This window comes from Nerophis ophidion, linkage group LG14 (genome assembly GCF_033978795.1).
Source record: "Nerophis ophidion isolate RoL-2023_Sa linkage group LG14, RoL_Noph_v1.0, whole genome shotgun sequence".
In the NCBI taxonomy this organism is placed as follows: Eukaryota; Metazoa; Chordata; class Actinopteri; order Syngnathiformes; family Syngnathidae; genus Nerophis; species Nerophis ophidion.
The window spans coordinates 51,380,278-51,404,628 of record NC_084624.1 but is presented as its reverse complement, the minus strand read 5'-3'; the positions used below and the strand labels follow the sequence as shown (position 1 = coordinate 51,404,628).

The 24,351-nt window shown below is 42.4% G+C and overlaps 1 protein-coding gene across 4 annotated transcripts in view; it reads left to right on the top strand.

The window, feature by feature from the left end:
• Positions 1–24,351, top strand: part of lig1 (ligase I, DNA, ATP-dependent) — a 119,190-nt gene that overhangs the window by 22,330 nt on the left and 72,509 nt on the right. For all 4 annotated transcript variants that reach the window (XM_061920974.1, XM_061920972.1, XM_061920973.1 and 1 more), the window contains 9 exons: positions 8,213–8,476; positions 8,555–8,639; positions 8,714–8,800; positions 17,881–17,937; positions 18,238–18,296; positions 18,432–18,545; positions 18,631–18,797; positions 19,460–19,536; positions 19,827–19,918. In XM_061920974.1, coding sequence (XP_061776958.1) covers positions 8,213–8,476; positions 8,555–8,639; positions 8,714–8,800; positions 17,881–17,937; positions 18,238–18,296; positions 18,432–18,545; positions 18,631–18,797; positions 19,460–19,536; positions 19,827–19,918 — 1,002 coding nt within the window. The remainder of the gene's footprint in view (positions 1–8,212; positions 8,477–8,554; positions 8,640–8,713; positions 8,801–17,880; positions 17,938–18,237; positions 18,297–18,431; positions 18,546–18,630; positions 18,798–19,459; positions 19,537–19,826; positions 19,919–24,351) is intronic.

Below are 24,351 nucleotides of genomic sequence, written 5' to 3'. Positions count from 1 at the left end.
ATTTTCAAAGGATATTTGCATTTTTACAGCATAGTTTAAAGGGGATCTGCACATATTTTTGTAATGTTGCGTATCATTCACAATCATGAAAGAAAAGACGGATAGATTTTTTTTAATGCATTGTAAATATTGAATAAACTTAAATAAAAGTCCACATACAGCGGAGCCAATGGGAGCTCCACTATTCCAGCCATAAAGTCAGAAAAATAACCATTCAAAAAGCGCCAACAAAACTAAATTTACATTTCGTGACTTGAATATTAACCTAGTATAAGCGCTAACCCAGACAAACTATTTATATCGGCGAAGTAATCACTTCTGTGTCTCCCTATGTTTACATTAGCGATGTAACTGTAAACAGTGTAATAATAAACTGTGGTAAAATTCCCAACGGTTACTAATACCGTTGAAGTGTTTAATTATCGAAAACCGTCATTTGTTAATGTACTTTAGGCAACACTGCTTACTTCCTCAAAAGGGAGCCACAGCACCGCTGGCGCAAATTTTTAAATAACATTGAACACTTACCGTAATAATGTTTTAAAGTTAAGATGTACAAATAAGGAATACGTACGAAATGCTTATTGGAGTGTAAAAAAATATTGCAAAGTGTGAAAATGCAAAGATAGAGAAACTTGAGAGTAACTATTTGCTCTAGATTTAGTGCAGACTGTATGGTATTACTGATTACGAGCGTCTTGGTCTGACTATGGTCCAATTTAACAGAATCCCAAAAAAAACCTGCCACCGTCAAAGTGACTTTTTGTATTTTGTCAAGAATTTATTCGATCTTTGTAGCAGTCATTTTATTTTTTATTTTAACTCCATGCAAAGAATCAACCGCGTGACAAAAAGAAAATACAACCAGATGAGAGTCAATACTGTTACCTACCTGATTGGCTGTTAGCGTGTCACTCCCACTGAACAGTGATCGCTTTCTGCATTGCTTGGTTAGCAAGTGCCTTTGTCCATGCAACTAACCTTACTTTGCCACTTTCGGACAAAGAAAAAAAATATATCGAACTTTCTACCAAACATTTTTTATTGATATAACGGGACGGGACTCTGGCTGCTGTCTTGGATCCGCTTGAACTGAACTCTCGCGGCTGTGTTGGAGCCACTATGGATTGAACTTTCACAGTATCATGTTGGACCCGCTCGACATCCATTGCTTTCGGTCCCCTAGAGGGGGGGGGGTTGCCCACATCTGAGGTCCTCTCCAAGGTTTCTCATAGTCAGCATTGTCACTGGCGTCCCACTGGATGTGAATTCTCCCTGCCCACTGGGTGTGAGTTTTCCTTGCCCTTTTGTGGGTTCTTCCGAGGATGTTGTAGTCGTAATGATTTGTGCAGTCCTTTGAGACATTTGTGATTTGGGGCTATATAAATAAACATTGATTGATTGATATTGTTTACGTGGTCTATCACAATATATATTGAAATAGTTTTATCACCCAGCCCTTTGTTAGATCTTGTCTGACTGTGTTTACAAAATAAGAGTCCCAGAAAAATAGCTTACATATTTACACAATTTTTTTTTAGGAACATTTGACCATTCTTACCTTTTTCACGGCTATAAAAAGATAATCCATCCATTTACTACCGCTTATTCCCTTTGGGGTCGCGGGGGGCGCTGGTGTCTATCTCAGCTACAATCGGGCGGAAGGCGTCGTACACCCTGGACACGTCGCCACCTCATCGCAGGTTCAACACAGACTAAAAATAAATTAACTATTGTAAATATAAAACTAAATTCAGGGTTTCCACTTTTTGTATTTGATTGTTCCGCACCGCCCCGGCAAAATATATGCTACCACACCTTAAAAATGATTTTTTTTTCACACGAAAACAAATTAAAGTAAAATAAGGTGTTGAGAAGAAGTTCAATCAATCAATCAATGTTTATTTATATAGCCCTAAATCACAAGTGTCTCAAAGGGCTGCACAAACCACAACGACATCCTCGGTAGAGCCCACATAAGGGCAAGGAAAAACTCACCCCAGTGGGACGTCGACAATGATGACTTTGAGAAACCTTGGAGAGGACCGCATATGTGGGCACCGGGGGGGACCGAAAGCAATGGATGTCGAGCGGATCTAACATGATATTGTGAAAGTCCAATCCATAGTGGATCTAACATACCCGTTAGAGTCCAGTCCAAAGTGGATCCAATATAGTAGCGAGAGTCCCGTCCAAAGTGTAGCCAGCAGGAAACCATCCCAAGCAGAGGCGGATCAGCAGCACAGAGATGTCCCCAACCGATACACAGGCGGGCGGTCCATCCTGCGTTCCGACTCTGGACGAGCAGTCCATCCTGGGTCCCGACTCTGGACAGCCAGTACTTCATCCATGGCCAGCGGACCGCACCCCCTCCACAAGGAAGGGGGGGACATAGGAGAAAAAGAAAGGAAACGGCAGATCAACTGGTCTAAAACGGGGTCTATTTAAAGGCTAGAGCAGGGGTAGGGAACCTTTGGTTCTTTTGATGACTGCACCTGGCTCTCAAATAAATCTTAGCTGACATTGCTTAACACGATAAGTAATGAATAATTCCGCTGGTAATCAGTGTCAAAAATAACGTTCAAAATATAAAATATTCTCATGCATTTTCATCCATCCATCCGGTTTCTACCGCACCTGTTCATGAAGTCGCATTAATGGTAAGGAGTATTTTATTTATTTTTGGTTAGCTTCAGAATAACAATGTTATTAAAAAGAATAAGAGACTTATTATACTCTAAAAATGTTGGTCTTTCTTAAAAATGCACGCATATAGTTGTATTCAGTGTTAAAAAATAAATAAATGATATGGCTCTCACGGAAATACTTTAAAAAAATATTTGGCTTGTATGGCTCTCTCAACCAAAAAGGTTCCCGACCCCTGGGCTAGAGTATACAAATGAGTTTTAAGATGAGACTTAAATGCTTCTACTGAGGTAGCATCTCGAACTGTTACCGGGAGGGCATTCCAGAGTACTGGAGCCCGAACCGAAAACTCTCTATAGCCTGCAGACTTTTTTTGGGCTCTGGGAATCACTAATAAGCCGGAGTCTTTTGAACGCAGATTTCCTGCCGGGACATACGGTACAATACAATCGGCAAGATAGGATGGAGCTAGACCGTGTAGTATTTTATACGTAAGTAGTAAAACCTTAAAGTCACATCTTAAGTGCACAGGAAGCCAGTGCAGGTGAGCCAGTATAGGCAGTATAAGTTACACAAAGTCTGACGCTCTTTAACTTTTTTTTTTTTTGCAAATCTTATACCAACAACCAGCAAAATTCCAACATGTGCACATACGTTCGTCTCAATGCTTTCCCGGACACTTGAAACTTCCTCATTTTCCGCCAACACGTCGTGTTCATAACATACAGGTCATTACAGTATAATTGGATATCTATACATACAGTACATATTTATACAGTATTTTATTACATCGGGGGCGGTACCTCTGGATTGGCAGACCGGGGTGGTGGTTCCTCTCTTTAAGAAGGGGGACCGGAGGGTGTGTTCCAACTATCGTGGGATCACACTCCTCAGCCTTCCCGGTAAGGTTTATTCAGGTGTACTGGAGAGGAGGCTACGCCGGATAGTCGAACCTCGGATCCAGGAGGAACAATGTGGTTTTCGTCCTGGTCGTGGAACTGTGGACCAGCTCTATACTCTCGGCAGGGTTCTTGAGGGTGCATGGGAGTTTGCCCAACCAGTCTACATGTGCTTTGTGGACTTGGAGAAGGCGTTCGACCGTGTCCCTCGGGAAGTCCTGTGGGGAGTGCTCAGAGAGTATGGGGTATCGGACTGTCTTATTGTGGCGGTCCACTCCCTGTATGATCAGTGCCAGAGCTTGGTCCGCATTGCCGGCAGTAAGTCGAACACATTTCCAGTGAGGGTTGGACTCCGCCAAGGCTGTCCTTTGTCACCGATTCTGTTCATAACTTTTATGGACAGAATTTCTAGGCGCAGTCAAGACGTTGAGGGGTTCCGGTTTGGTGACCGCAGGATTAGGTCTCTTCTTTTTGCAGATGATGTGGTCCTGATGGCTTCATCTGACCGGGATCTTCAGCTCTCACTGGATCGGTTCGCAGCCGAGTGTGAAGCGACCGGAATGAGAATCAGCACCTCCAAGTCCGAGTCCATGGTTCTTGCCCGCAAAAGGGTGGAGTGCCATCTCCGGGTTGGGGAGGAGACCCTGCCCCAAGTGGAGGAGTTCAAGTACCTAGGAGTCTTGTTCACGAGTGAGGGAAGAGTGGATCGTGAGATCGACAGGCGGATCGGGGCGGCGTCTTCAGTAATGCGGACGTTGTACCGATCCGTTGTGGTGAAGAAGGAGCTGAGCCGGAAGGCAAAGCTCTCAATTTACCGGTCGATCTACGTTCCCATCCTCACCTATGGTCATGAGCTTTGGGTCATGACCGAAAGGATAAGATCACGGGTACAAGCGGCCGAAATGAGTTTCCTCCGCCGGGTGGCGGGGCTCTCCCTTAGAGATAAGGTGAGAAGCTCTGCCATCCGGGAGGAGCTCAACGTAAAGCCGCTGCTCCTTCACATCGAGAGGAGCCAGATGAGGTGGTTCGGGCATCTGGTCAGGATGCCACCCGAACGCCTCCCTAGGGAGGTGTTTAGGGCACGTCCAACCGGTAGGAGGCCACGGGGAAGACCCAGGACACGTTGGGAAGACTATGTCTCCCGGCTGGTCTGGGAACGCCTCAGGATCCCCCGGGAAGAGCTAGACGAAGTGGCTGGGGAGAGGGAAGTATGGGTTTCCCTGCTTAGGCTGTTGCCCCCGCGACCCGACCTCGGATAAGCGGAAGATGATGGATGGATGGATGGATTTTATTATATATTGGCCCAAGTGTGTGAATCAATTTGAGTGCGAATTATTGTCTGTCTGTGTTGGCGACTTGTTTACCTGTCTTCTGCCTGAGTGCAGCTGGGATAGGCTCCAGCCCCCCGACGACCCCAAAAGGGACAAGCGGTAGAAAATGGATGGATGGATGGATTTGCACACTATTGACTAGTGATGCACCGTAAAGTCGGCAAAAAAAAAAGACTTTGCTCAGCGAAAAAGCACTGCCGAAACAGGATGTTGGGATAATGGAAGCAATACACATGGGATTGTCTGGATCAGAGGCAGCATATCTGAGATGTGGACGTACTTAACCTTCCTCTTGTGTTAGCTTTCTGTTACCATCTCTTATGTTAACGGGTCGGTTTTGACCCATGTTTTAAATCAGCTGTAAAATACACTAAAAACAATTATCTATCATCCAATTTGTTTCTCATCTCTTGGTTACCTTGTAGGCTTCCTTATCCTTGAAAATATTGGTTTTAATATTTTTGGTTTGGGCCATTGGGCCTTATTTTGTCAGTATACGCCTCGATTTCAATTTTTAAAAATGGTAAAACGAACCTCAAGAGAATCTTATAAATAAAAAAAGGTTGTTGTGTTACCTAACTATTACTAAGGGGTATTAGAACACATCTCTTAAATAAATGTGTTTTGTTTATTTTTTCATTTTAAGAATTTTAACTATAGTAACATCTATGGTGTTACAGGTCAATTTCGACCCATATATATTTACTTCAAGAAAAAGGCTAAAAAGTATTTTTTTCAGCAACAGAAATCCAACACCAAACAAACAACCAATCAAGAAAATGAAACCAAGAGAAATAGATTACTAGTTCCAAAACTAATAAAAAAAACAAAATCAGAGTGGCAAAAAGTGACACTTTTTGTGTCTGTCTTTTGTTTGTTTTTGTACAGGATAACAAGGTAAAATGAGAATCCACTAAAGCTCACATGATTGGGAGAGGAGCTGGCTGTCAGTGTGTTCAGTTTTGGCTCTTATCATTGCTTTATCATCTTATTTTTATAACCGGGTCGAAACTGACCCTAACAACACCAACGGCATAATTTCTACCAGAGCATTTTATAATTTAGTGAAAAAAATTAAAATGTTTTATTTTGTTGACAAAGAGGTTCCTGACAAAGTCAAAAAGCTTTGATGCAAAAAAATAAATTCATGATGTGTTTTTATGCGTTTAAAAACTAAAACGGGTCGGTGCCGACCCTAACACAAGACGAAGGTTAAATAAATCCGGGATAAACCCGCGGACAGTGATTTACAAAATGTAAGATGACAGTAGCTGCGTTTCCATTGCAGTTTTTCTCAAAATAAAAGCGATATTTCTATCCTTTTAATAGAGTACATTCCCGGCTTGTAGGTGTAGGTGTTTCCACTGAAGGGTATTTTGTGTCATAAACCGTAATTCTCTGCTGTTGACCGTGATGTCAATAGAAGACGAAGGCAGCGTCCTTACGGCGTCCTTCACACTTGTTCGGGCATGTGAGTCTCTCCGAGCCTGCAGGTCAGCCTCTATAATGTGGGGAAAGGACCCGCGAGACGGCTCGGTGCGACAGTTCCACCGAGCTGCACCAGACCGCTTTAATTTAATTTAAAAACTGTACTTTTAAGTCTAAACAAATATGATGATCATTTGGATAAACTATAATTTAAAAAAATGTTTGCAAATATCTCATTTTTTAGTATCGAAAAAACATCTAACTGTGACCGAACCGTGAATTTTGTTTCGTTGCACCCCGAATTCAGTTCAGTTTTAGTTTATTTCGAACATGCAAACGATACAATGTAATGCATCAAACAATTCCGGTTGTTTCATAACAGCATGTTCTAATATTTACTGTTATTATTTCTCGATTTTTTTAATGCAATTTTCTGTAATGGAATGTTTCAATACAAGTACACTTTCACTTGCAATTACTTTCGTATTTCAAAATCGCATTTTAAACGGTCCAAAGTTGTTCATGGTGAAGAGAAAAAAAGTACATTTGTATTTTGTAACAGACTGAAGACATTTTCAATATTCAAGTACATTTGTATCTTGTAACAGACTTAAGACATTTTCAATAGTCAAGTGTCAATCGAAATTGATATAAAATGTAAATTTGACCCTACTAGTTTTGTTTGACTTTGAGGCATAATTTTTCTTTAAAACTTTGGTTGAAATCCAGACAGAAGTGTTCTATACATGAGCCATCAGAAGTGTTTGAAAATAGTTCTCTCTGAATCAATAACAGGCTTTAAAGACTATCCAGTGCTATTAAAAAGAGAGTACCGTATTTCCTTGAATTGCCGCCGGGGCGCTAATTAATTTAGAACCTCTTCTCACTCCTGCGCTTACCAAAGGCATGCGGTAAAAGTAAGCATGCGCTAATTATTTTAAAACCTCTTCTCACTCCGCCACTTACCAAAGGCATACAGTAAAAATTTGAGTGTGATGTAAGCTTGGACCTTAAATCCTACTGAATAGCTCTTAATCTTCTTCCCTTTATGCGATTTCAAATTACAGGTATTGAAATCAGCCTCCTCCATTTTGAAAATGATGACAGGGGAAGTGTCACTCGTGATGTCATGAGTTTGACAAGGCGGTAATACTAAGCATTCGCTAATTATTTTGCGAAGCGAGTTTGACCCGGCAGTGAAGTGAATTATATTTATATAGCGCTTTTCTCTAGTGACTCAAAGCGCTTTACATAGTGAAACCCAATATCTAAGTTACATTTAAACCAGTGTGGGTGGCACTGGGAGCAGGTGGGTAAAGTGTCTTGCCCAAGGACACAACGGTAGTGACTAGGATGGCAGAAGCGGGAATCGAACCTGCAACCCTCAAGTTGCTGGCACGGCTGCTCTACCAACCGAGCTATACCGGTAATTCAAGGCTAGGCGCATACTATATGCCCCGCGGCAATTCAAGGAAATATGGTAAATAAAGTTTAGTGTCTGCTGTCATTTAGCCTTCCATCCATCCATTTCCTACCGCTTATTCCCTTTCGGGGTCGCGGGGGGCGCTGGCGCCTATCTCAGCTACAATCGGGCGGAAGGCGGGGTACACCCTGGACAAGTCGCCACCTCATCGCAGGGCCAACACAGATAGACACACAACATTCACACTCACATTCACACACTAGGGCCAATTTAGTGTTGCCAATCAACTTATCCCCAGGTGCATGTCTTTGCACCTGGGGATAAGTTGTCATTTAGCCTTGCTTTTTTTTTTTCCTTTTTTCTGAAATTCTTTCAAACTACTAGCTCAATTCAAACTGTGGGCTCCCCCGAGCAGCTGGTTCACCTTCAGTAAACAACATGGCTAACATTCATCCCCTCAATGAGTCTCCCCCCCTTGTGTGCAGGCGAAGTGGAGGTGGAGGAGGATGCCAAGGAAGAAAATATTAAAAAGGAGGTGAGCGAGGAGGCGAGAGCAGAGCAAGAAGAGGAAGAGGCCAAGAGCGGAGATGAAACAGTTAAGGAGGCGGAAAATAATCCCAAAGATGGCATACATGAGGAGAAAACCCCTGATACTGATGAAGAGAAGATGAGTGATGAAAAGGACACAGAAGTGCCAGAGAAGCACCCTAAAGTGGAGGCCAAGAAAGCACCAATCAGCAGCTTCTTTGGTCAGGAGACAACAATTAAAATAGATTGTGGTCACAACAGCAATGACTGACTGTTTTTGTTTACCTACCGCCTCCTAGCTCCCAGGAAAGCTGCAGTGAAGACAGAGAAATCTCAGAAGAATGAAGGCGAGAAGAAGAAGCCTTCAGTCGAGGACTCAAAAAAGTGAGGAAACAGGAAGCGAGCTCGCCATTTAACTCTCCCGTCGCCGCACCATGATGCCACCATTTCTTCCACAGGGAGTCAACTACGACCGAGACCGACTACGATCCGTCCAGACCCAACTACCACCCTGTGAACCACGCCTGCTGGAAACAGGGTCACAAGTTAGTTTCCTGATTGTACTCACACTCTGCCAATGCAACTTAAAGTCTGATTGATGAGTGTGAGCGCATTTGTGCTTCATTCACCTTTTTTGTTACGTTAGATAAGGTGGGCAAAGTCACGACACCACCGTAGGTACATGCGACCTGCTCAGTGGCCTAGTGCAGTGGTTCTTAAATGGGGGTACGCGTACCCCTGGGGATACTTGAAGGTATGCCAAGGGGTACGTGAGATTTTTAAAAAATATTCTAAAAATAGCAACAATTCAAAAATCCTTTATAGATATATTTATCGAATAATACTTCAACAAAATATGAATGTAAGTTCATAAGCTGTGAAAAGAAATGCAACAATGCCATATTCAGTGTAGGGAGCTATATTTTTTGTGGACATATTCCATAAATATTGAAGTTAAAGATTTCTTTTTTTGTGAAGGAATCCGGATGGATCTCTTACAATCCCCAAAGAGGACACTTTAAGTTGATGATTACTTCTATGTGTAGAAATCTTTATTCATAATTGAATCGCTTGTTTATTTTTCAACAAGTTTTTAGTTATTTTTATATCTTTTTTTCCAAATAGTTCAAGAAAGACCACTACAAATGAGCAATATTTTGCACTGTTATACAATTTAATAAATCAGAAACTGATGACATAGTGCTGTATTTTACTTCTTTATCTCTCTTTTTCACCAAAAATGCTTTCCTCTGATTAGGGGGTACTTGAATTAAAAATGTGTTCACAGGGGGCACATCACTGAAAAAAGGTTGAGAACCACTGGCCTAGTGGTTAGAGCGTCCGCCCTAAAATCGGTAGGTTGTGAGTTCAAACCCCGGCCGAGTCATACCAAAGCTCATAAAAATGGGAGCCATTACCTCCCTGCTTGGCAGTCAGCATCAAGGGTTGGAATTGGGGGCTAAATCACCAAAAATGATTTCAGGGCGCGGCCACTGCTGCTGCTCACTGCTCCCCTCCCCTCCCAGGGGGTGAACAAGGGTGATGGGTCAAATGCAAATTTCACCACACTTAGTGTGTGTGTGTGTGACAACCATTGGTACTATCACTTAATTTTAACAATGCGATCGCTCCTCTTCTTATTAATAAACCGGCACATTTTATAACATAATTTAAAGTGAAGTGAATTATATTTATATAGCGCTTTTTCTCTAGTGACTCAAAGCGCTTTACATAGTGAAACCCAATATATAAGTTACATTTAAACCAGTGTGGGTGGCACTGGGAGCAGGTGGCTAAAGTCTCTTGCCCAAGGACACAACGGCAGTGACTAGGATGGCGGAAGCGGGGATCGAACCTGCACCCATCAGGTTGCTGGCACGGCCGCTCTACCAACCGAGCTATACCAGCCGAGATATATGTAAGGTCTGTTTGCAACCATTACGTGGATGCCTGGAGGGTGCTCACTTGTAAATGTGTTTTAAGTAGGGCTGTCAAAGTTAACGCAGTAATATGTCGACTATAAATTTCAATAAGGACACCATTTTTTTTAACAGCCGATTAACGCGCATGTGTCCTTTTTGACCCTCGGCCCGTGCCGTAGAGGGGGGAACTTGACTGCAGTTCATTTGTTACTGATGAGCCACAAGCGAGCAGAAATGGACAAAGGAAAGGCCACCTTATGGAAATATCAGGTTCCAAGCCATGGCAAGTTGTTCTCCCGACAAGAAGGGACTATTTTTCGTTGTGAAACGAGGCGACATCACTGTAGCAAACGTCGTTCAGAGGTGTGGAGTGCTTCACTTCCGTATTCAGATTACAGTTAGGATGCTTGATAACATAACACTTAGATTTTTACAGTGACTGATTTAGTAAGAATAATACATAAAAGCTCAACGGAAATGAAGGAAGTCGAAAAGAGACTAGTGTGTGAATATTAGTGTGAATGTTGTCTATATCAGTGTTGGCCATGCGATGAGGTGGCGACTTGTTCAGGGTGTACCCCGCCTTCCGCACAAGTGTAGCTGGGATAGGTTTCAGCACCCCCGCGACCCCGAAAAGGACAAGCGGTAGAAAATGTATGTATTGATAGATCCGACATCAAACATGTCAAGATACTTTCTCAAACCAATCACACACTTTTCCGGGTTCAAAAAAAAAGCGCTATGCTATACATCTGGTTTCAATACATAACATAATTAAAAATGTCTTTCTTTGTCACAGATGTTTTGTAATTTCACTCTGATAATAATTACACCTAAAGAAATGCTAGTACATCAGTTGAGGAAAGGCGCAGGCGGCGGGGGATTTTTCTAGCTGTCCAAAATACTGTCTAAATTATTTCATAGCGTGATCTGTTTGAGTCTTCAATTACAGAATGATTAGCAGGCTGAATATTACATTTTATTAATTAATATAAATTGGTTCAAACATTTTCATGCAGCAATATGAAGATATTTAACTTGTGCAACATGTAATATACAGAATATCAGAATAATTTATTCAGGTAGAAATATTACAGATTACAGCTGGGATAGGCTCCACCCCCTCTGTAACCCCAAAATGGACAAGCATGAGAAAATGGATGGATATTGCCAAATATCCATCCATCCAATCCACAATCGAAGCATGATCATAACAATCGACATTTGGTGTTATTAATGCTTGAACCTGGTAGTTAAACATGGAAGTGTAGCTCCTTCTCTTAAGGCAAGTGCTCCTTATACAGGAAAACAAATTCTGTATTTCTCCAAAATGCTCAATCTGGCAATACAGCCGTTTTTTATGGTCATTAAATTGTGTTGAGCTATTTAAAAAAAACATAATCTTTAAAACATATTTTATTAAAGCAATTTATGTGTCCATTCATGGTGTTAAAACTTTAACATTATCTGTCTAGGGTACACTTATTAATGATGAAATATTATATCTACCCGCGATAAATCGCAATTGATTTTTAGTTAACTACGAACAATGCGGAAGCCGGAGTACCCGGAGGGAACCCAAGCAGTCACTGAGACAAAAGTATGTGCACGGGAGGTAAAATCTGTTGGATTGGTGCTGTTTGTTATCATAAGATTGGTAATAAAAATTAAAGATATTGTCTAACTTTGTGATTTTTTTTGGGGGGGGCCTCGATATATTATATTGCTTTAATTTAGAGATGGGCGATAATGGCTTTTTTGCCGATATCCGATATTCCGATATTGTCCAATTCTTTATTACCGATACCGATATATACAGTCGTGGAATTAACACATTATTATGCATAATTTTGTTGTGATGCCCTGCTGCATGCATTAAACATTGTAACAAGGTTTTCCAAAATAATTAAACTCAAGTTATGGAAAAAAATGCCAACATGGCACTGCCATATTTTTTATTGCGGTCACAAAGTGAATTTTTTTTTTTAACATGCCTCTAAACAGCAGCTTGGAATTTGGGACATGCTCTACCCGGGAGACCATACGGAGGTTGATGTGGGTGGGGTTGGGTGTGGCGGGGTTGTATATTGTAGCGTCCCGGAGGAGTTAGTGCTGCAAGGGGGTCCGGGTATTTGGTCTGTTGTGTTTATGTTGTGTTACAGTGCGGACGTTCTCCCGAAATGTGTTTGTCATTCTTGTTTGGTGTGGGTTCACAATGTGGCGCATATTTGTAACAGTGTTAAAGTTGTTTATACAGCCACCCTCAGTGTGACCTGTATGGCTGTTGACCAAGTATGACTTGCATTCAAGTGTGCGTGTACACAGCAGCGTTTTAAAAAGTCATAAATTTTACTTTTTGAAACCGATACTGATAATTTCTGATATTACATTTTAAAGCATTTATCGGTCGATAATATCGGCAGTCCGATATTATCGGACATCCCTACTTTAATTTGTTTTACACTTAAAAAAAACACCAAAATATTTAGTTCAAGGTGTGGCAGGAATAAAAATGCCGTGGCGGTGCGCCACATTCAATGACATTAAGGGGAAAGGTAACATGTCCGATAGAACACATTTTTTTTCTAAACGTATGTATAGTCTTTTTAGAAAAAGTATATATGCATCATTTCTGATTATGCAGATTATTTGATGACGTCATATTGACCACATCCGAAATTACACTTCCACCGCTAAAAGTATATCGGCAATCTGTGGAAAACCCAGAGGATGTAATGCAATGATCAATCAATGTCAATCAATGTTTATTTATATAGCCCCAAATCACAAATGTCTCAAAGGACTGCACAAATCATTACGACTACAACATCCTCGGAAGAACCCACAAAAGGGCAAGGAAAACTCACACCCAGTGGGCAGGGAGAATTCACATCCAGTGGGACGCCAGTGACAATGCTGACTATGAGAAACCTTGGAGAGGACCTCAGATGTGGGCAACCCCCCCCCTCTAGGGGACCGAAAGCAATGGATGTCGAGCGGGTCTAACATGATACTGTGAAAGTTCAATCCATAGTGGCTCCAAGACAGCAGTGAGAGTCCCGTCCACAGGAAACCATCTCAAGCGGATCAGCAGCGTAGAGATGTCCCCAACCGATACAGGCGAGCGGTCCATCCTGGGTCCCGACGAGCGGTCCATCCTGGGTCTCGACTCTGGACAGTCAGTACTTCATCCATGGTCATCGGACCGGACCCCCTCCACAAGGGAGGGGGGGACATAGGAGAAAGAAAAGAAGCGGCAGATCAACTGGTCTAAAAAGGAGGTCTATTTAAAGGCTAGAGTATACAGATGAGTTTTAAGATGAGACTTAAATGCTTCTACTGAGGTAGCATCTCGAACTGTTACCGGGAGGGCATTCCAGAGTACTGGAGCCCGAACGGAAAACGCTCTATAGCCCGCAGACTTTTTTTGAGCTCTAGGAATCACTAATAAGCCGGAGTCTTTTGAACGCAATGGTGATGAGGCAGTAAGTTTTGGTTCGTTGTTCGGGACGAATGCATGTTGATTTTCATATGGTTTCGACCTGCGTTGGATGTATAGCAAGACGCTAGCTCCTAGCCAGCAGGCAAATGCTACTGCTCCCTATAGCCCAACTAGGGATGGGCAGTATATCGATATACTCGATATATCGCCGGTTTGTCTCTGTGCGATATAGAAAATGTCAATATCGGGATATTCGAGTATACGTTCTCACGCAGTTGCTTTTAGCTGCGGGCATTACACTACAGGCTCTTCTCACTCTTTCTTGTCCCTCCTTCTTACAGAGACTTAAACAAGCGCACCGTCTTACATACGTCACATACGCGGAGCAGAGAGGTAGCAGCATGGGTAACATTAGCTGTGGTGCGAGTGGTAATATGAGAGAAAGAAGGTGTGAATCTGGTAACAAATAAAGGAAGAATTCATTCCCAAAAAAAATAGCATGGGGTCCATCGTCTGGTGGTGGTTTGGCTTCAAGCGGGAATATGTCGAATAAACAACCGTAATTCTTCAAATGTGGGGCAAAAGCGTTGCAACACAAAGTAGCATTACTGCTAATAAGTAGCATCATTTGAAAAGTCACCTGCTAGAGAATGAAGAGTGCTTACTCCGCATTTCAACATCTCCGTTGGGTGCCACACCAACAAAAGGCAGAGACAACCATTTCCACATCAACACCGTATGAAAAAAATAGTCCACAACAGAAGGAGATAGCGTCCACATAGCAAAGGACATACGCAATTTGATTTCCTATTATGCAGCTCATTTTTATTTGACAGTTATTGAAATATCTTGTGTGACATCATGCACAACAGTGCACTTTATTTGTTTTAAACTATTGTAGTGGCATTCTGTACAAAAAGTGCACTTTAAATTAGTGTTGTTGTGATATGTCATCTTGGTGACATCATGCACAAAAGTGCACTCATAGCTTGTTTTAAAATGTCTCTGACAATCTTGTACTTTCTGTTTTGAAATGGCATGAATGTTTGTGCCACTGCTTAATAAGTGTTTAATAAATACAGTACTGGTCAATTGACTTAGTTGGGATTTCCCTCTCTGCATGAAAGTTTAAAATGAGCATATACTAATGCAGTATGAACAAGAATGTTTTAATGTAGACACATAGAATCATCATACTGCTGGCATTATATTATGCCTTATGTTTTCAATCAAGGCTAAGGCAAAATATCGAGATATATATTGTGTATCGTGGCATGGCCTAAAAATATCGAGATATTAAAAAAAGGCCATATCGCCCAGCCGTAAACCTAACCACTAAATCATCGCTCAGAACTACACAATAGTCTTGTTGCAACAATATTATATAAAGAGCAAAATAATCTAAAAAGATATGCACACATGGTGGAAAGCGATGCTATAAGTTAAAAAATATTTGTTTCTGTGTGGAGTTTGCATGTTCTCCCCGTGAATGCGTGGGTTCCCTCCGGGTACTCCGGCTTCCTCCCACTTCCAAAGACATGCACCTGGGGATAGGTTGATTGGCAACACTAAATTGGCCCTAGTGTGTGAATGTGAGTGTGAATGTTGTCTGTCTATCTGTGTTGGCCCTGCGATGAGGTGGCGACTTGTCCAGGGTGTACACCGCCTTCCGCCCGATTGTAGCTGAGATAGGCGCCAGCGCCCCCCGCGACCCCAAAAAGGGAATAAGCGGTAGAAAATGGATGGATGGATGGATGTTTCTGATTTAGTTTTGGCCCTGCGATGAGGTGGCGACTTGTCCAGGGTGTACCCCGCCTACCTCCCGAATGCAGCTGAGCTAGGCTCCAGCGACCCCAAAAGGGACAAGCGGTAGAAAATGGATGGATGGATTTAGTTTTGATTTCGATTTTAGCTCTGCCGACAACTGCCAATGTTGTGAGTCAGCCATTTTTGATTACGTCGAGGCAAGCGTGTCCCACTGTAGTGAGAGCTGCACCCCATCATCATAAACACACAAACGGTTAAAACAGTTGACACTTTTAAATACCTGAGCGTAACCTTGGACAATTAATTCACCTTTGATCAGCACACCACGGACATTCAAAAAAAGAAATCAACAAAGACTGTCAGCCATCTGAAAACTTAAAGGTCTCAACGTTGCACCTCATCTACTGTTATTACTTTACCAAGGCATTGTTCAATCCATCCTTATATACTGTCCCACATGTTTTTTCACCATGCTTTCTGTAACCAACCGGACCAAACTCACACGCGTTACAAACATAGGAGCTAAAATCATCGGCCTACCCACACCCAACTTTTCAGATTTAAACCACAGGTCCATCATTTCTAGGCGCAGTCAAGGCGTTGAGGGGTTCCGGTTTGGTAACCGCAGGATTAGGTCTCTGCTTTTTGCAGATGATGTGGTCCTGATGGCCTCATCTGACCGGGATCTTCAGCTCTCGCTGGATCGGTTCGCAGCCGAGTGTGAAGCGACCGGAATGAGAATCAGCACCTCCAAGTCCGAGTCCATGGTTCTCTCCCGGAAAAGGGTGGAATGCCATCTCCGGGTTGGGGAGGAGACCCTGCCCCAAGTGGAGGAGTTCAAGTACCTAGGAGTCTTGTTCACGAGTGAGGGAAGAGTGGATCGTGAGATCGACAGGCGGATCGGTGCGGCGTCTTCAGTAATGCGGACGTTGTACCGGTCCGTTGGGGTGAAGAAGGAGCTGAGCCGGAAGGCAAAGCTCTCAATTTACCGGTCGATCTACGTTCCCATCCTCACCTATGGTCATGAGCTTTGGGTCATGACCGAAAGGATAAGATCACGGGTACAAGCGGCCCAAATGAGTTTCCTCCGCCGTGTGGCGGGGCTCTCCCTTAGAGATCAATCAATCAATCAATGTTTACTTATATAGCCCTAAATCACTAGTGTCTCAAAGGGCTGCACAAACCACCACGACATCCTCGGTAGGCCCACATAAGGGCAAGGAAAACTCACACCCAGTGGGACATTGGTGACAATAATGACCCAGTGGGACGTCGGTGACAATGATGACTATGAGAACCTTAGAGAGGAGGAAAGCAATGGATGTCGAGCGGATCTAACATGATACTGTGAAAGTTCAATCCACAATGGATCCAACACAGTCGCGAGAGTCCAGTCCAAAGAGGATCCAAGACACAGCAGCGAGAGTCCCGTTCACAGCGGAGCCAGCAGGAAACCATCCCAAGCGTAGGCGGACCAGCAGCGCAGAGATGTCCCCAGCCGATACACAGGCAAGCAGTACATGGCCACCGGATCGGACCGGACCCCCTCCACACGGGAGAGTGGGACATAGAAGAAAAAGAAAAGAAACGGCAGATCAACTGGTCTAAAAAGGGAGTCTATTTAAAGGCTAGAGTAGGGTGAGAAGCTCTGCCATCCGGGAGGAACTCAAAGTAAAGCCGCTGCTCCTTCACATCGAGAGGAGCCAGATGAGGTGGTTCGGGCATCTGGTCAGGATGCCACCCGAACGCCTCCCTAGGGAGGTGTTTAGGGCACGTCCAACCGGTAGGAGGCCACGGGGAAGACCCAGGACACATTGGGAAGACTATGTCTCCCGGCTGGCCTGGGAACGCCTCGGGATCCCCCGGGAAGAGCTAGACGAAGTGGCTGGGGAGAGGGAAGTCTGGGTTTCCCTGCTTAGGCTGTTGCCCCCGCGACCCGACCTCGGATAAGCGGAAGATGATGGATGGATGGATGGAAGGTCCATCATTCGACTGGCAGACACGATTGTCCAGGATATCAGTCACCCACTACACCAATACATAATCCCTCTACCATCAGGGCGCAGGTATAGAACCATTAAATTCCGGAGGAAAAGCCTTATCCCCGCAACTATAGCCGCCCTTAACAGCAGGCCCGGCCGACCTGTCTGACAAAGACAGGTTGTTATTTTTGTTTTGTGATGTGTAATGTCTGTTTAAATGTACGGCAGTGAAAATGAATTTCCCCAACGGGGACCAATAAATCTAAATCTACCTTGCATGATAGAAATAATCAGGGCTCGAAATAAGGCCGGAAACAATCCACAAAGTCAGGAAAATTGCAGTAAAACAGAATAGGAATGATAGGACAAGAGAACGGGCTGAAACACAAGTGTTGGCAGAACGCAGGGCAGACGGGGGCCAGTAGAACACCTAAGTCTTGCACAGTGCACATAGCCTATATGAGTACGTTGTTAGATTATCCACTTTCACTCATTGGTCTCCTTTTCTTTAGAGTGCCCTACCTTGCAGTCGCACGCACCTTCGAGAGGATCGAAGAAGACTCCGGAAGGTGAGAAAGTAAATGTTAAACCGAGAAGTAGGTCTTGGAGTGTTCCAAGATGTCTCGTTTATTGAAGATGCTGGTTGGTCCAGAGATGATAAAATCTTGGAGACTTTTTTTTTTTTTTGTAATTCTCTGTGTGAATTTTAAAACCTTAACATGTAAAGATTTGTAAGTGAAGCTTCCCTTCTCTCAACATGTGCGAATTCTAATTAAAAACAACAAAGTCTCTCCTCCGAAAAGCTCCAGACAAATCTCATTAGCTGCCGCATGGCGTTGACGTCTCAAAGCTGTTGTCTTTGTCCTTAGACTGAGGAACATCGAGACGCTGTCCAACCTGTTCCGCTCCGTGGTACTTCTCTCTCCAGGTAAGCGTCATTTCATTTGCCGCGCTGCACGTTGGCAGCCAGCTGCTCCATCAAGGAGACGCCTCACTTTCCAAGAGCTTTGTAGATGTTTTCATGTCTTGATGTGTGTGTGTGTGTGTGTGGGTGGGTGTGCAGACGACCTGCTGTGCTGCGTATATTTGTGTTTAAACCAGCTGGGTCCTGCCTACCTTGGGATGGAACTTGGAGTTGGGGAGACGGTGCTGATGAAAGCTGTTGCACAAGCGACTGGTAACACAAATGTGCACACACACACTTTAAAATCAATACACTTGTTTGGCTCTCTGCTGCTGTTTACTATCTTACATTCTTCCAGGGCGACAGTTGGATAAAATCAAGTCAGAGGCCCAGGAGAAAGGAGACCTGGGCCTTGTGGCTGAGAGTTCCCGTAGTAACCAGCGGACCATGTTCCAGCCGGCCAGTCTGACAGTAGGGGGTGTGTTTAAGAAACTGAAGGAAATCGCCAGCATGAGCGGAAACTCGGTGAGCCGGACGATGATGTTTTCATATTTATTGTTTTTTATTATACAATAAGGGGAAAGCATTAAAACAAACATGCTTGTGTGGTGGAATAAGCCAATAAGTCTTTATTTTGACTTCAGCAGGGCCGGTCAATTCCGTTTTTTTTTTTGTTTTTTTTTTAATTATAGTTCTTCTTAGTTCTGACTCCCGAAAGACTAAAAATGAATTGACTTATAAAAATGTATATTACATTAATTAGCTTTATCGGCTTTAACACAGCACTAAGTTGTTGCTTAGAATATTTTGAGCTGCATACATTTGTTTTTAGCATCTTAAATGTACAAAACGTATCAATGTCACCTCCTTAATACTTAAATATTCATGTATATGCTTTAGACACCTCTGATGTTTCTTTGTAATGTTACATTGCCACCCACTGGCCTGGAATGCAAGCTACATTGATTTTATTTTTTAATTTTTTTTATTTTTTTTAATCTTCGTTTTAAACATTTTACACATTGATTATTGTTTATCTAGTTTGCCTAAAGCAATTAGTTCCATTTCTTTCCCTGTTTTTTCCACCGCCGTTCCCCCTAGCCAAAACATGCCGTTTGTTTCACTGACCCTTAAGTCTTTGTGTGCTCGCTTGTCCCTTGAATGTCAATTTTCTCCCTCCATCTCAGGCCATGAATAAGAAAATTGACATCATCAAAGGCCTTTTTGTGGCGTGCCGATTCTCCGAGGCCCGCTACATTGTCAGGTAAGGGAGCCCACTGACACACACACACACATGCACATACACTTGCACTTCAATCAATCATAGTTTATTTATATAGCCACAAATAATCACAAGTGTCTCAAAGGACTTGCACAAGCCACAACAACATCCTCAGCTCAGATCCCACATCAAGGCAAGAAAAAACTCAACCCATTGGGTACAATGAGAACCCGCTCACACTATTAACTAGTCACATACACATGCTCGTACACATGCATACACATTAACACACGAAGCACAGAGACCACGTGAAAGCCATTTTTGATTGACAGGTCGCTCGCAGGGAAGCTGAGAATTGGATTGGCCGAGCAGAGCGTCCTGTCAGCATTGAGCCAAGCCGTGTGCCTGACTCCTCCCCCAAAAGGTAAACGTGAGAATGTTGAGCCTGTGAGATGTTTGCAGTTGCCATGGAAGCACCAGCAAAGTTTTACCTGTTTTGCCTTAGCCACAATGAACGAGTGATGATTGCACCTTTGCCTTTTAACGAGATCCAATACAAGGGCTGGATTTAAAAAAAAAAAAAAAAAAAAAGGCTTTTACAATTTGATAATGCTCCTTTTTTAGGGATGAATTAATTCAATCAATGTTTATTTATATAGCCCCAAATCACAAATGTCTCAAAGGACTGCACAAATCATTACGACTACAACATCCTCGGAAGAACCCACAAAAGGGCAAGGAAAACTCACACCCAGTGGGCAGGGAGAATTCACATTCAGTGGGACGCCAGTGACAATGCTGACTATGAGAAACCTTGGAGAGGACCTCAGATGTGGGCAACCCCCCCCCCTCTAGGGGACCGAAAGCAATGGATGTCGAGCGGGTCTAACATGATACTGTGAAAGTTCAATCCATAGTGGCTCCAAGACAGCAGTGAGAGTCCCGTCCACAGGAAACCATCTCAAGCGGATCAGCAGCGTAGAGATGTCCCCAACCGATACAGGCGAGCGGTCCATCCTGGGTCCCGACGAGCGGTCCATCCTGGGTCTCGACTCTGGACAGTCAGTACTTCATCCATGGTCATCGGACCGGACCCCCTCCACAAGGGAGGGGGGGACATAGGAGAAAGAAAAGAAGCGGCAGATCAACTGGTCTAAAAAGGAGGTCTATTTAAAGGCTAGAGTATACAGATGAGTTTTAAGATGAGACTTAAATGCTTCTACTGAGGTAGCATCTCGAACTGTTACCGGGAGGGCATTCCAGAGTACTGGAGCCCGAACGGAAAACGCTCTATAGCCCGCAGACTTTTTTTGAGCTCTAGGAATCACTAATAAGCCGGAGCAAGAACTTTAAAGAACTTTAACTGCACTTTGTCACACTGAATTTTTTTTTGAGGAGTATCTCCTCCCTCATGGCCTGATGAAACACAAGTTCTTCTCGACTGCTTCGCTTGACATAGTTTTGTTGGGCGATGCTCATGTGATGTTGAAATAATTTAGCTAGGAGGTCACATAGATGGCGCTGGAGCTGGAATGTTTTATTTATGTAGTGCTCATTAAAGATGCTTTTATATATATATATATATATATATGTATGTATGTATGTATGTATGGATGTATATATTTATTTATCTACAAGGGGCGTCGATGAATTTAAAACATTTCCTGTCCTAAATTCCATGAACACAGTGGTGGTGAATGTGATGTCGGAGCTGTGAAATCAATTTTTTTCTGTGTGTTGCTGACATTTCAACAAAATTCTTTTCTTAGCTGCTATCATCAGCGCTGCGCACAGCCAATTAACTTGTTTAACGCTGAGCCTATTAGTATTCGGAGCTTCTTCACCAATGGAAGTATGCTTTAATAAGAGCCAATTAGAAGACTGTAGTCTCTGGGGGGAAATGTGCATTAATCAGTTTGGACCAGAAATGTTCCACTTAATTTTTTTCATTTATTTGTTATTTGCTCAATAGCACACTTTGAAATCAAACTCTTACATTTAATCTGTGTTGCTGTTCCACTCCAATCGTGTAAGGGGACACATATCGGTGCCAGCTTCTGAATAAATCCAGAACAACACATGTCTGCTCCATCAATGATAAATTAAATATTCCTAGTTCAGTGAAACCTCAGTTTACGATTTTAAAGTTTTTGAACAGGGTTCTTAAATAGAAAGGTTTGCATATTGAAGCACATATTTACAAATGAAATAATGTCAATATGAGTAATAGGTTACAGCCTTGACAAAAGTCCATATTTTAGTCAAAGGTTTTATACTTCGACCACAATATGAAGTGCTATACAGTACTTCTTATTAAACTAATGATGGATCAACTTTATTCATAATAACAAAGAAAAAATAATTAGTTAAACTGTCCTTGTACAATATTCAGCCGCCCTGCCGACAAGTACACAAACAGTCACTCAGTTTAAAATCACAAAACTTTTAAACAGCCACCAATATTAAAGAAACAAATATTAAATCCACTTTACCATGTTGGTTAATCTTCTTTGTGTGCAGCAGAAAGGAGGGGAAAAAAGGGGCGAGGAGAGGGGCAGAGTCGACAACGCTGTAGGTTCTTCTTAAATGTTTCAAACCACACATCACTTGTTCATTGCTTTCTAATATTTAGGTAGCAAAACCAGAAAAATGCTGTTAAAAGGCTAAAAAAACAACACTTACAGTACAGTAATTAATACTTAACACAATAGATAATGACAACAATGCCGTGCTTGTAACTCTAAAAGTAAACATACATCCATCCATCCATTTTCTACCGCTTATTCCCTTTCGGGGTCGCGGGGGGCGCTGGCGCCTATCTCAGCTACAATCGGGCGGAAGGCGGGGTACACCCTGGACAAGTCGCCACCTCATCGCAGGGCCAACACAGATAGACAACATTCACACTCTCATTCACACACTAGGGCCAATTTAGTGTTGCCAATCAACCTATCCCCAGGTGCATGTCTTTGGAAGTGGGAGGAAGCCGGAGTACCCGGAGGGAACCCACGCATTCACGGGGAGAACATGCAAACTCCACACAGAAAGATCCCGAGCCTGGATTTGAACCCAGGACTGCAGGACCTTCGTATTGTGAGGCAGACGCACTAACCCCTCTGCCACCGTGAAGCAGAGGGGTTAGTGCGTAAACATACATATTTTATTTAATTTTACTTATTGAACTACTAAAAAAACTCATGTTTTGGCTCATCTCAGGCAACACTATTTTCTTTTTTACAAGGTTTCTAAGCTAAATTGAACTGAAAGTTACAGGTGTGAGATTTTAGCCCTGGAATATGAAATATAGACACCAGTAGATTAATGCTTAATAGCATATTGACATTAAGCACATTTCAATGATTCAACAAAAAAATTATAGCATGAAAAAATAATTTATGTAACCGGACTTTGCTGAGATTTAACACTATGTCATGGTTGATAAAAGTCAATGAGTTATTTTACTTTTAGCCTTTCTGTGGTGAATAAGGCTACTTTCTGTGGACCATATTCCAATTTAACAGGACTGAGTGAAAAGTGAAGTGTGATTTTCAGTTGTTAAAAAAAAATAAAAAATTCCTAAAGTATAGTTAGTATAAGGAATAGAGGAGTGAAAAATGATCGATTCTCTGATTCATCACGATTTAAACGTGGGCGACTCATGAATCGATAGAAAATGTTTAAACATCGATTATATATATATATATTATATTATATTATATTATACTATATATAGTACATTATTTAAAGTACTAAAGACAGTTCTAAAATGTAACATTAATTATATTGTTCTCTAAACTTTAGTTATACGTTTGATTCTAACTAACCATGGGAGAAGCATTAGCTAACATTTTATTAACGTTACAGTAAGTGTTAAATGGTTTAGCCTGGACACAAATGGAGGAGGGAGGAGAGGACAAGCTATGCTAGCTGATGTACTAAGTTAGATTTATTGTGAAGTAGTGAAAAACGAAAAGAATAAATTGTTTTTACACTTCAACAGAAGGCTAAAAGGAACTGTGTTACAGCAGAGCAAAACCAGCTAAGAAGAGGGAATTAGCAATTAGAAGCATAAATCAGGAGAGACAATAACATCTAGGGACATGTAGGGACGGCGTGGCGCAGTGGGGAGAGTGGCCGTGCGCAACCCGAGCGTCCCTGGTTCAATTCCCACCTAGTACCAACCTGGTCACGTCCGTTGTGTCCTGAGCAAGACACTTCACCCTTGCTCCTGATGGGTGCTGGTTGGCGCCTTGCATGGCAGCTCCCTCCATCAGTGTGTGAATGTGTGTGTGAATGAGTAAATGTGGAAGTAGTGTCAAAGCGCTTTGAGTACCTTGAAGGTAGAAAAGCGCTATACAAGTACAACCCATTTATCATTTATTTATTTAGAGTACGGCAACATGTCTGTCATCCATAGATATGAATGAGCAGAAAGACAAGACGTCTTTGAGCGGCAAGTTTATGGCGACTGGGGACAAAATGTCTGAACTTTCTGTGGTTTTAGAATACACAAAAATTAAAGGATGCCTGCTTGCTAAGTAAGGCCTGTTTTCCTTCACGTAGCAGACAGCACATATTTTGTCTTCCATATATATGTAGTATATCTATGGTGATATGATCTATACTGCTAAACCCAAAAAATGTAAACGACACAATACTTGCATATGTCAGTAGCCAAAGGAAGAGCCTTGTTGACATAATGTTAATGATAATAATTAAATGTAATATATTTTGAATATATACTAATATATCAGGCTTTGAATGTGGTGTGCCGCAACAACGTTTTTATTACCGCCACACCTTGAAAATAAGTTATTTCTTTAACTTCAAAACAATTTAATATAATATATTGTAGCC